Below are 12,599 nucleotides of genomic sequence, written 5' to 3'. Positions count from 1 at the left end.
GGGGGGGGGGGGAACCAGTGAGCCAGTCCTCACTGCTCCAGCCAGGAAGCAGAGGGGTGGGGTCAGCCCTGCTCTGGAGCAGACAGCACAGCCCAGTCCAGGGCTCCAAATGCTAGGATGCTGGGAAACTCTAGATTTAACTTGAACCAGGAAGGGGTCTGGGACAGAAGTTGCATAAACTGGTTTGACTTAAATCAATTACGTCTTATACTACATTCAACCACGTTTATCTTAAACAAGTTTCAGCCATTTTGAACCTGGTTTACATGCATTGAGCTTCTATTCTGGTTTAAACCAGTTTCTGGTCATTTAAACCAGTTTACATGCAACTTCTGTCCCTAACCCCAAAGTCTGAAATGTCAGACTCATGCTTGGGAGTTCCTCTATGGCTGCAAACAGAAACCCCCCTCCCCCCCCAGCTTTCTGAATCAAGAGTCTCCTTTCCTGCTGTTCCAGTTTCTAAGCACTTGTGGTATATGTGAGCATGTAAACAGCAAACAAGGCATTTGTTCTTTAGCACTCAAAACAGTCAGATATTTCCTGTCCTAAAAATTCTTTCAGAATTAAATGAACAAAACAGATTGATTACAGAGAAAATGGACTACAAAAGCAACAACATTTTAAAACGGGAAAAGCTTATGGGAAACCCTTCTCCGTTTCCACAGAAGTTTAAAAAAATTCTTTGGTGTGAATTTGCTAGCATGGCTCTGAGGTAAACATCAGAGTTACAAATATTGGACATGCTAATTTAAATTCTACTGGAAAGTTTAAGGAATCGGCTTCACTAGTGTTGCTGTAAAAAGTCTTACTTTGATTTAAAGAAAAATTTTCAACAGCTTTTAAATTCCACTTATGCAAGGGTTAGAAATTCAGTCCTATACACTTCCTTCATAAAAGCAAAATTAGTAAAATAATTGAAGACTAATAACCACGTTCAAAAACAAACGTTGTCATTTAATAATGAAAGCTCATTATTGAACAATGCAGATTAGTCAGTTCACTCAACACCTTTCTATACTGGTTTTAAATGCATTTTACAAGAGTAGTTCACTTATTTTTATTTTTCTGCACTTCATTCAGTTTCATTGCTGAGGACAGGTAAGTCAGTATCATCTTCTAGTTCTTGTACTAAGTGACTGCTACCATCATTATGTTGCGTACATTAGAGGAATATTTTTTATTTTAAGTGCTTTCTAAAATGTTTTAATGAATTAAACATTAACAGCCGCTGGTTTTAGTATAGACAATCTGCAAGTTCTGCTTTAATAGGAAGCCAGCAATTTTATACTTACAATACAGTTGTATTGTAAGAAAAAATAATAAGCAGGAAGTATTTAATACAAGAGTGCTTGGCCAAGATAAGCTTATGAGAGAAAAATGCAGAAGTAAATCTTATGCAAAGTTTCAAGCTAGAAATTGTAATAAAAATGTAAAGCTTTATAAAAGCTTCTCTCTCTCTCACACATAATAAAATTATTTCCTAAAACCAATTGATTTAAAGAACAAAAATGTTCATGGCATCAGCTGGTACACAGGTCTTAAACTTTCTTACTGTATTTACTCTTTAACCGTTACAACTGAAAATGCATTGTCAAAGTTTGGTCATCTCAAGTGACCAGATGCATTCTATTTGTTTTCCAAAGTGACGGTTCCTTTATTTCTTTGGAGCCACTTGGTCAACTTCTTAAATGGACAAATACTTGTGTAACACTAAAGTTAATACGACAAACCAGGAAATAACTAAATATGGAATAAAAAGTTATCTGTAATTTTACAGTAACTGTCAGAGCATTATAACAGAGGAAAGTGTTAACATTCTGAGAGGAAAAACCCTAAAATGTAATCAAGCCACAAAGCTACTGGACTGAACTGGACTATAGTCAGAGTAGGCACAAGCCCCCCATGTAGATATAAGCCATCATTCAATCTGAATAAACCATGCCACATACACAAGAGATTTTCCAGAGTCCCTTAACTATAAGGTCGTAACTGTCCAGCTACTTTATAAAATATTTGTATATTATTTGTAAATATAATATGCAATACAGCACTTCATACATTTAAAAAAGCAAAAAGTATCTTTACAATATTAGCATTTTGGTTGAATGAGAAAGAAGATAAGAGAAAGCAAAGGCTAAGATAAATAAATTAAGAAAAACTTGGGTGCGTGTCTTAATTTTAAGGAAATACAGAATCAAGCAAACATTAGATTGTAGAGGGACCAATGCTGTAAAATATTACTCACTAATGAGTCCTTAAAAAAGTCATGTCACCAAACTATTTATATAAGTGCCAATGAATTAGAGACTGCCTGAATGAGTAGTTTTTTGAACAAAAGTGGGTCCCTGGGCTTTTAGAAAATGAAACAGTTGGTCTAAATTGAAATGAATTGAATTTGCATCCCTTTTGTTTGTATGAACATGACCTGTGTGATAACGCAGGCAATCTTCAAACAGTCTGAATTCATCTGTTCTCATATCATATGTTCAATCATTAGCCAAGAAGAAAGTTATATAAAACTTAAGCAAACTTAAATCAATCTTTAACAGGAGTCCAATTTTTCAGGTCTACTGCAAGCAGTTACCATGCTGCAAGCACAAGTAACATTTAGCATATGATGCAATGCCCAATCAAGGGTAGGGAGATAACTTGGTGGTGAAATTCCTATGCACAACAAGGAGGTGAAAAGGACAGAGGAGGCCTTAATGTCCATTCACTTGAGGGTTTGACTACTACTTTAACATCTTTGCCTGTTTTTCCTTAGAAATGAATGTAATGATAGAAAAGCACCCAAAGTGCTGTGTTACTTTTGTTTCTGTAACAGTGTAACAGAAGGGACATTCATCTGTAGGGGATGTCTCATGGTGAGCCAAGACCAGGCTAAGCCTGGGAGATTTTTTGTCCCGCTGAGGACACCAGAACAAAAGGCCTGGAGCAATCTTGCCTGCAGACCCTGGAAACAAGGTCCCTCTCAGAACCCCAGAGTTCCCCAGCCAGGATGAGCGGCTGCCAGGGTCTGTGGCAGCAAGTTGACAGTTGGGAGCTGAGGGAGGGACACACCACTGTGAGGCGACTGCAAGGATCTCTGGAGGACCAGAGCCATGAATGAGGGAAGCGAGCAGAGCCCAGAGATGAGCCTGGCTCTGAGTCAAGGGGAAGCACCTGGGGCCTAGAGTTTGCAAACAGGCATAGCCCTCATCTTGTAGTGGACCCTCATGTGGGGGGCTCTGGTCCTGGTTGCTCACTCCCTCATAGACCCACCAACCCTGTCTGAGGGGCAGAAACTATTATAAATAGTTACCTATTCTGTCAGAGTGTATTTACAGGAGGTATCCCCATACTGGGATGCTGAGGTTCCTCGTTAGCTCAAAGGAACCAAAAGGACGGTCTAGCTGGTACCCCACGGTTCCACAAATTGCCACGGGCAGTGGTTAGCACCCCACAGCAGGGTGTTACAAAAGAAAAAACTCTACGCTTTGATCCAACTACTGCTTTTATAGACATGAATCCTAACTGAAACAAGATTCTTAAATAGAATTAACCATGGCCCCTTCTGTTAATGGCACGTGTAGCTAGTGACACATGGACAGTTACAGTCCAGAGCACAAATAACAATTTTACAAAGAGAAAGCTGAACTAAGCCAGGACCAGACAACAGAGAGGCTATGTTAATAAGGAATTTTATACTTGGACACATTTGAAAGAGAATACCATATTTTCTCACATAACACACATCTTAATGTCCATTAAGATGTACATTCTTCACTCTGCCTACCTAAAAAAAAGATTTTTCCAGAGTTACTGCCACCTAGAGCAGGAACAGAGCCCCATCTTCAGCTCCCCTTTCTGCTCAGGCAAAAGCTAGTTTTAACCCTTTCACAGCAAAACTGTCAGCAGCTCTTGGCTGCTCAGCCAAAAACTGAAACTGTAGCTGCTGCTGAAGACTGACCTCCATAGAATCTAGGATTTTGAAAAAAAGCTAAAAACAGTCTGGAGGACTGTGAAATCACAGACCAGAAGCCACGAGTAGCTAACAAACAGAAAATTAGTCAAAGAAATTAAGCATATCACAGCAACATCCATTTAAAGGTTTCCTTTGTCATATTATTAGGATAATTATTCCATATTACTGTCAGCATATATTTCAAAGTATTTTAAGTTGCATTCACTGACAAAGTAAATGAATTTACAACAAAAAGTTGGGAAATGCCTGATCTTTTAAAATATTTTTCTTACCATCCACAAGATTGAACCTGTAGGCTGCTCAACCTGCTGTGATCCACTCCATCTGGATTTTACTGTTGCCAGACCGAAATCTCCTATTTTAACTGTACGGTCCTCATGAAGAAATATGTCTGAAATGTCCATTAAGGAATTTCTATTCAAAGTTCACGTAAGTCAGCCTGGTCCAACACATTTCATGCAGTGTCTGATTAGGACAGCAAAAAACATTTTTAAGTTTAGAGTCTTCCCTGAAACACCTTCAAATAAGTCTGCCTCTTTAATAATCTTTAATTATACACACAGAGAACATCTAACACTCGGGGGAAACTCTGATATTCAAATAGAGAGGACAGAACAATAGGACTAGCCAGTTCCAAGTTATTATTTAATGCACTAAACTTAAACACCATGGAGCTGACCAATAAAAGTATTCTTTGAGGAGGTTGCTGGAGAGGGGGAGAGGTGAAAGGAAATGAACATCCAAATTTAGTTTGAGAACTAGAACACTTCAATTCCAAAAGATGCTACAGATATGCGAGAGGCAGATATCCCTCACTTTAAGTCATCTAGTAGACCTTAATGAGAAGAGCAGACTAAATTAGGTTAATGAAAAATAGTTGCACTGTAAATGTCCACAACAACTCTCTTGTCTTACACTGAAAATGAGAAGCCGTATTTGCTTAGAGAACTGAGGTTGGCAGGTGTTCTATAATGGCCTTCAATAAAAAAAGCTTCATTTTCCTTTTTATAATGGCAGAAAGTTGCCAGAAGTAGATGATATTCAGTAAATAGAACATTTATTCTGTACGTATTTGGTTGGTATCTCCGATAGGAACTTACTAGTGAAACCCTACCACTTTTGTTCATCAAGTTTATAACAAAAGAAAATTTGTGGCTTAGTTACTGCCAAAATTCACCCCACTTTTTAAAGTCATCTAGTCATATATGGAAAATATAAATAAGTAGATTATGATTCCCCTTTAAAACATTTTTGTAAGATGGTGATATCCTGTAAAAGACAAGTAAATTAATAACCGGTAACTTCTGGAGCATCATTTTTGCATTCCAAAGGTGTCTATGCACATGGGTAGCAAAGAATGAGCATATAAACTCCAAGCCTCTACCTGCCTCAGAGATTATTTGTTGTTTTAAAAAATTACCGTAAAAAAGCTGGCAGGGAGAGGGAGGGAGGGGAGTGGGAGGGAGAAGGGGGGACAAGGTGGTGGCACACTACTGCTGCCGGGCCCTGCCAACAGCTGAAAGGGAAGGGAATGGGGAGGGGGGCAGGTGAATGCATCATTCCTGTCAAAACCATTCTGCCCTGTTGTGGTCTTTCTGAGTTCTTTACAACAGAAAAATTGCTCTATTATATTTTTCTGTAGACAAAAAAACAAGTGAAAACGAAGAGCTGGCATTTTCTGAGGGATGCCTAGAGTCCAATGAGGGGTGCTGAGTCAAAAATGTTTGATAACCACTGTTCTAAGACAGAGGATGTATAAAATTTAACCTCAAGTCTTACAATTGTTTCTCTGGCATGTGAGCAACACCTCAGTCTTTTATGGATTAAGAGACAACATGTTATCTGTATTACTCGTATTCTATTTTACATCCATCTTTGCATTTCAAATTGTAATACATAACTTTGGATACAATGGTATGATTTTGATTAAATAAATGATGTCGCCTATTTTTTAGGCATTTCAAATACACTCCATAGCATATGTGTTTACATACCTTTTATATACATTCATGTTTAAATTATTTTCAAGTTTATAAAAAGTTTAACACATTTTTAAAGCTGCATTTTTAAAGCTCTCATTTTTCTCCTTTACTACTTCACAATGGTTTAAGAGATTATAATCAAGATTTTAAAAAATTAAATCAATTTTCTGTCTACTGTACAGGGTGATGAAGAAGTCAAGACCCATGGGCATTATAACATTTATTCTAGTAAATGTTCAAACTGACTACCATTAACTTCAACACATTTCTCAATTCTCTTTTGAAATGATGCTAGGGCTTTTCTTTCATTAATTTGTGGTATTTTTCACCTAAAAAATTACAAAAGAAAAACAATTAATAAATATGTTATAATATCTATGGGTCCTGGCTTTTGGGCCATCATGTACATCAGAGCCTCCAAAACAAATTTTTGTTAAAATAATAATTCATGATGGGATTAGAGGAAAGCAAATACAAAGAATATTTTGTTTAAAAATGTGTTTTAAAATCTGCTTTTTAACCTATTATCCAATTGCTAATCTACAGCCCCGAAGGAGGGGGTTGGTGGGGGAAAGGAACGGGCCTGGCCCCGAAGCAGCAGGGGTGAGAGGGGAGAGAGCAGGCCCGTTTGCCTCCTCCCCTGACTGGATGAGAAGCGGGGGTGGGGACGGGACCAGACATGGGACTCTGCCCTGCCCGACGGCAGGGAGCGCACCACTGCCACCACTGGCCCCTGACAAAAGCCAGGAGGGAGGGAGGGCACAGTGATGGCATCCCGCTGCCGATGCTGGGCCCTGCCAACAGCTGGGAGGAAGGGGAAGGGGGAGGAGGCAGGTGAACGTGGGTCAGGTAGACACGGAGCACAGGGGCAGGGGGAATGGGCCCGGACCAGAAGCAGTGGGGGAGGGGAGGGGAATGGGCCCTGACCCCAAGGTGGGGGATGGGGGAGCAGGGCCAGACCCAAAGCATGGCGGGGGGGCCAGAAACAGGCCTCTCTCGCAGCCACCCCCTCAATCATTCTTGATAGGCAATTGGCTAGTGAGCATATAAACTCTAAGCCTCTATCTGCCTGAGAGATTATTTGTTCTTTTAAAAAATGATGATAAGTATAACTGGGAAGTTTCAATTTCACAGAAGATTTTTACAGCAATCGTAGTCAGTTATGCTGATGCAAGTTAAAACGGTTGAAAACAACATTAAACGAAGAAAAGGATACTATTTGATTTCATGTCTCTGTGGATGATATTCTTTGCATGTAGATAGCTGTGAAAATAAAAAGTACTTTTAAAATTTCTGAAGTGGAACATATATTCATATTATATAGGCAAGCCAAAATTAATATAAATAAAAGCACAAAAATTATAAAATTACCCTGAATTAATTATAAAATAACAATGGCAAATATTTAAAGGTCATAATTCTATTTGTGTTAAAAATCAAAAACTAGATGCTGTACACCCTTAATAATGTACGTTAGTTTTAATTTCACCTGTCCATAATTAAGATTAAAGTGACAGAATACCTATTATTTCTGTAGATTTTTCATAAAGAGATTTATGCTTATCTTCCATTTTGCTGTTTAGACAGTACCAGTGAAAACTTTTCCTTCAATAGGAAGAAACATTATAGGAATTGTCATTACCCTTCCCTATGGGTCTTTTTATCCTGAAACAGTCACAAAAAGTAAAGGCAACCCCCACCATGAAAGTAAAATCAGTGATGCCTATTATTGTATTAATCTATGTTTAATTATGATTAGATTCATTATGAATTTATACCTGCAAAACTTAAATGAATTTAAACTTGCTTTGACAAATTAAGATCAAAACTGTATCTTCCATCTTCTCCTTCAGAAAGCAAATCAAACAGTTGTGTACTTCTAATTCCAAGCTAACTATAAGTCTGCAAACTGACATCCTCTAAAAGGGCATCTTGCCACTACCCTCCCATCTCATATCTAAGAGCAAGAGCAAAGCACTAGACTCTGCAGAATTTTTTTCTGCATAACATTTTTAACTTACTTAAACAAAGGTATTATATCATCCACAACGTCATTTGAAAGCCCCTTGATAACATTATCTTTTTTAATGATTTATAACAGATGGTGGAGTATGAACATCATTTTCAAACCCCACGAGTTTTAGGGCAGTGATTCTCTACATTAGTTTTTCCTAAAGATGATCAAGGGATCAGAATAGATCAAACTGCCAATCCTACTCACTCCATTCCTTGTGCTGTCTGTCGGGCAATTTCAATACGCTGGAACATTTCGAATTTGGCCTCTTGAACATGAATACGTTTATACAGACTGCTTCCTTCACACCACTGTGTAACAATAGCCAGATTATCTTTCGTCATGTAGCCCATGAATAACAAAATATTTACATGCCGTGTTTTCCTAATGGAAAGAACAAAGGAAGAATGACTATCTTCTTTTTTTTTTTTTTTTTTTTTATTCCCTGAAGTAGGTATTCTTGGTCATGGGGACACTGTCAAAGTTCCCAATCAAAAATATAACCTCTTCCCTCAAAACTATTTATGAAATATACACATATATGTTAAAGGGTTCTTTTAAATTGTTAACAAACATACCATAATTACCTGTTACTAATTAGGAGAATAAGCATGTCTTCTAAACTTTGTGGGTTTTTTCTACTTGATGCAAAAACATTTTCAGAGCCCAAATAAATACAAATTATTACTTAATATAATCATCCTAATGCTACAGGTTTCCCTTGCTTTACGTGGTTTCTGTATGTGCCAATTTTCTCTTATGCGATGACCCTTTTAATACCAAAATACTGTTATATGCGAGGTAAATTCACTCTTATGCTATCAGTGTGGTGGAAGCCCACAGTCAGCTGCTTTGTGCAGGGCATTGTGGGAGTGGCATGCACCAAAATCTCGTCTCCTGTGTGGATCTGAGCTCCTCGCTTGTTGTCTGTGACGCGTGTTTCTGTAGTTGCTATCCCCATTATGATAGAATATCCTGTGTGTACTGTCTGCTGTTGGCGAGTACCAAAATTGTCTTGTGAAAGTGGTAGAAATGGGTCTGGAGGTCAGTACAGTGGAGGTCTTGGAACATATCCTTATTTGTTACATCGCAAAGTAGGTTCCCTTATGCAAATCTGAGTTATGCATTGTTTATCATAAAGCAAGGGAAAACTATACTAAGAAATGTATTACTCCAATATGTTTAATTTACAACCTAAAATAATTCACAAAGGTGATAACAGTTGTTCTCTCATGCACTAACTGGCTCTTAATTGTAGGACTCAACTTCATTACAATGGACTGTCCAAAGATATGGGGCAGGAAACAGACAGTAATTAAAAGCAAAGAGGTTCAGAAGTACGCTAAAACAGTTAAAAACACATAAATCAAGTTCTACCTGGGCCACCACGGGGACAGGGGCAGCAGCAGGCAGGTTTTAATGCCCCAGCCACCCACTTCTGGCTCAGGATGGGTCATTCTGGTCCATGGACAGAAAAGGTTGCCTACCCTATCAAACAATAGCAATTTTTCCCAATAAAAAGTGAGATGGCATAGTGCTGCAAAATGTTATCTATCAGCTCACCTTAATACAGCCACTTCATTTCTGAAGGCCTGAAACTGTTCTGGGGTTGGATCTACAACCTTTAGTATCTTCACTGCTACATCCCCTGCAAATATATTTACCACGAGTTACCAACAATGAAACAGTCCTTAAAAAAAATAATAAAAATCAATTCATCTACATTGACATGCTCTGAAATTTTTGAACAACACCACATCTTTAATAACTTCTATAGAAGAAAACATTTCTGGAGACTAAATAAATTCTTGAGCTGTCAGTAATTCATTTGGTTGAGATGGGGCCATAAAACCCAAACTAGAAGAGTTAATCTTTTAAATAGTTAAAGAATGTGTTCTATTCACTTACTGACTAGCTAGCAAATGGCCCAAAAAGGCACGTGCATGCTGTTTTATAGAAGTTGCAGAACAAGTAACTGAAATCTAAAAGGTAGGGGTGCACGGACAAAGATTTTTTTTGGCTGATACCAATGGGCAATTATTAACCAGCCATATCGGCCAATACCAATCCACTAGCTGATATGCAGCCTGGCAGCTTAGAGAACAGCTCCCTGCTGGTAAGTCTGTGGAAGGGGAAGGGTGTTTGGGCAAGCACTGCCCAGCCAGGGAGGTGAATGTGACCCCGGGAGCGGGACAGAGCCATGGGCAGCTCATCTGGCGGTATAAGGGGGGCGAGGAGAGGGGGTGGCTCCCTGCCACTGTGCAACCCCCCAGGGAGGTATGGGGGGCATGTGCCCTCCAGATTTGTGCGCAGGGTGAAGTTGGGTTACCTGCTGCAGGCTCAAGGCCAGGAGCTGTGCTAGCCTCTTCCCAGAGGGATGGCTACTGGGTGGGCTATAACCACCCCAAAATTCCTTGTAACCCCTCCCTCCCAGTGCCACTGCCTGCCCCACACATAGCCCCAGACCAGCCCAGAACCCCGCCACCGGGAAGAGGCTGGCTCAATCCCTGGCCCCAAGCCCACAGCAGGAAGCTTGCCCTCACCCTGTGCACAAATTCAGGGAGTCACATGCCCCCTATGTCTCCCCTGGGGTGCACACAGATGAGGAGCTGCGCTCCCTCCTACACCCCTCCGAATAAACGTTGAAAATAAAACTCGCATCTAGAGGACACCAGCAGAAACTATGATAAAGATTAATTTAAAGTTCGTAGACAAAGAAACTGTAGTATAGTATCTACTCTTTAACTATTAACTATTTGATACATCACATAATAGCTAGGGATCTCCAGAATTTGCACTGGAAAGATGTGGTGGGTCAGCTTCTTTAATCTTGGTGCTTTAAATATGCTGCAGTTTTCACTTCCCCACCATCAGGTGCAGGCAGCGAGCATAGGTGGCAGGGGGGCAAGCAGAGGGAACTCCAAGATAAAGAAGCTGCACACTTCCCATGCAAATTCCAGAGACCCATAATGATAACATATGACCTGAAAAGCTAATGAATTAAATCTCAATGAAAACCTGTTTTGGATTTGAGAACACACCCCCAAAGCAACTTAAGTTCACCATATTGCACCATATCAAATGTTTTACTGATATCTACCACATTCCTTATGTATAAAAATGATTAGTTTTTATCTTGGTCTATCACAGTCCACTTTGGTAAAGTCATTTTGCATTTTATGCAATTTTCCATTTACCTTCATCTCTAGCCATTCTTTCATTAAAAGTTATACATTACAAGATTTAAGTCGTAAATTTAAGAGTAAAATTAATTCCTTCCAAAGGATTAAGTTTCTGAACTAAATCATAATACACTCAGGTTTCCTCACCTTTCCAATATCAGCAAGAAAAGAAAAAAAATCTAAGTTGAAAGCTAGGATTTATTTTCAAAGCAAATATGCCTGCAGGGAATTCATAATACTCAACAAAAATGGACATGTAATGATGAAATGAGCAACAAAAAAAGGAAGGGAACAAAACCAGGAAAGTTGCTGAGAGAATGATGGACCTAGCAAGTGGTAATAAACATGTAGCTATTTTGAGGCACATAGGATTAAAGCAAGAAGCCAGTTAGCATTAGAGCAGAGCCAGCTGCCCTGCTACAGTTGAGAAAATTGAGAACGCCATTCTAAGTTGCACATTTATTCTGATGGCCCTAAAATTCATGTGCCTTATGGAATCACAGGATATTCCTGTTCCAAATCTGGGGTCATCTGAGCCAGAGGTGTCTAACATACAGCTTCCTCTTCTCCCTGGAGTGGGCCTGGGACAGAGGGGGGGAGAGGAGAGAAAGAGGGGGTGTGGTAAATCTTTCCTAAACGTTAACTGACTCTACCAAGGTTTTGAGCACATTTGAGGATTGAACTACAAACAGATTTGATTGTGCCCAAAATGCTCTGTCAGTGAAGTAATTCCAGCTAGCTCACAGTACCCACTGAGAAAGCATAACCAACAAAAAATAGGCTCTCTAGATAGTTGCAAACCTAATGCTCTAAACCACAAAATATATTATGCAGCACAAAGTTGTTTTTAGCTTGCCAGGCGTTATCTAGGTGGCTCATGGGACCATCAGAAGCCACTGGGGTTGACCAGCTAGCACGTGGCAGTTGGTATGCCAGTCCTTTCCAAAAAATCAAAACAAAGGAAAGCATCTTGCTACAGTCTGCTTCTGTAAAAGGGTTTTTTAATTATTATTCTGAGACAACTACTGCAGCACAATCCAAAATTAAGGCACTCCAACTACTATCAAATAAGCTATAATGCCCACAAGCACCACAGAATGCCATGCCAACAATCAAAACATCCTCAATTTTCATCCCTAAAAAGCTTATAGATGTAAGTAAACTCAATTCAGAGTAGAAAGCACTATTTTCTAATTTACTCACTTAAGCACCGCAGACTTCTTGTTTATTCTGCAGCTGGAATTAGGTTCAGAACACATACAGATGCTGTATTTATTAAGGGTGTGCAAAGCTTCAGGTGCTGATTTGATTCGGAGAAGATTCAGCCAGATTCAGAGGCCAAATCACTGAATCCGAATCGAATCGGGAGACCAAAAAAACCCTCTGAATCAATTCATAAAAGATTCAGAGATTTGGAAGGCAGTCTTTCAGGGGAACAGAAACTGAGAAGAGGGAGA

At 39.3% G+C, this 12,599-nt stretch overlaps 1 protein-coding gene across 3 annotated transcripts in view; it reads right to left on the bottom strand.

Moving 5' to 3' along the window:
- The window catches only part of RAF1 (Raf-1 proto-oncogene, serine/threonine kinase), a 91,189-nt gene that overhangs the window by 11,727 nt on the left and 66,863 nt on the right, over positions 1 to 12,599 (bottom strand). For all 3 annotated transcript variants that reach the window (XM_025204538.1, XM_006023895.3, XM_006023896.3), the window contains 4 exons: positions 9,524 to 9,608; positions 8,168 to 8,344; positions 7,163 to 7,209; positions 4,237 to 4,355 (listed from right to left, as the gene is read on the bottom strand). In XM_025204538.1, the coding sequence (XP_025060323.1) occupies positions 4,237 to 4,355; positions 7,163 to 7,209; positions 8,168 to 8,344; positions 9,524 to 9,608 (428 nt within the window). The remainder of the gene's footprint in view (positions 1 to 4,236; positions 4,356 to 7,162; positions 7,210 to 8,167; positions 8,345 to 9,523; positions 9,609 to 12,599) is intronic.

This window comes from Alligator sinensis, unplaced genomic scaffold, assembly GCF_000455745.1.
Source record: "Alligator sinensis unplaced genomic scaffold, ASM45574v1 scaffold81_3, whole genome shotgun sequence".
NCBI classification, from domain to species: Eukaryota; Metazoa; Chordata; order Crocodylia; family Alligatoridae; genus Alligator; species Alligator sinensis.
The sequence above is the reverse complement of the archived record's forward strand: the minus strand, read 5'-3'. Positions and strand labels throughout refer to the sequence as shown.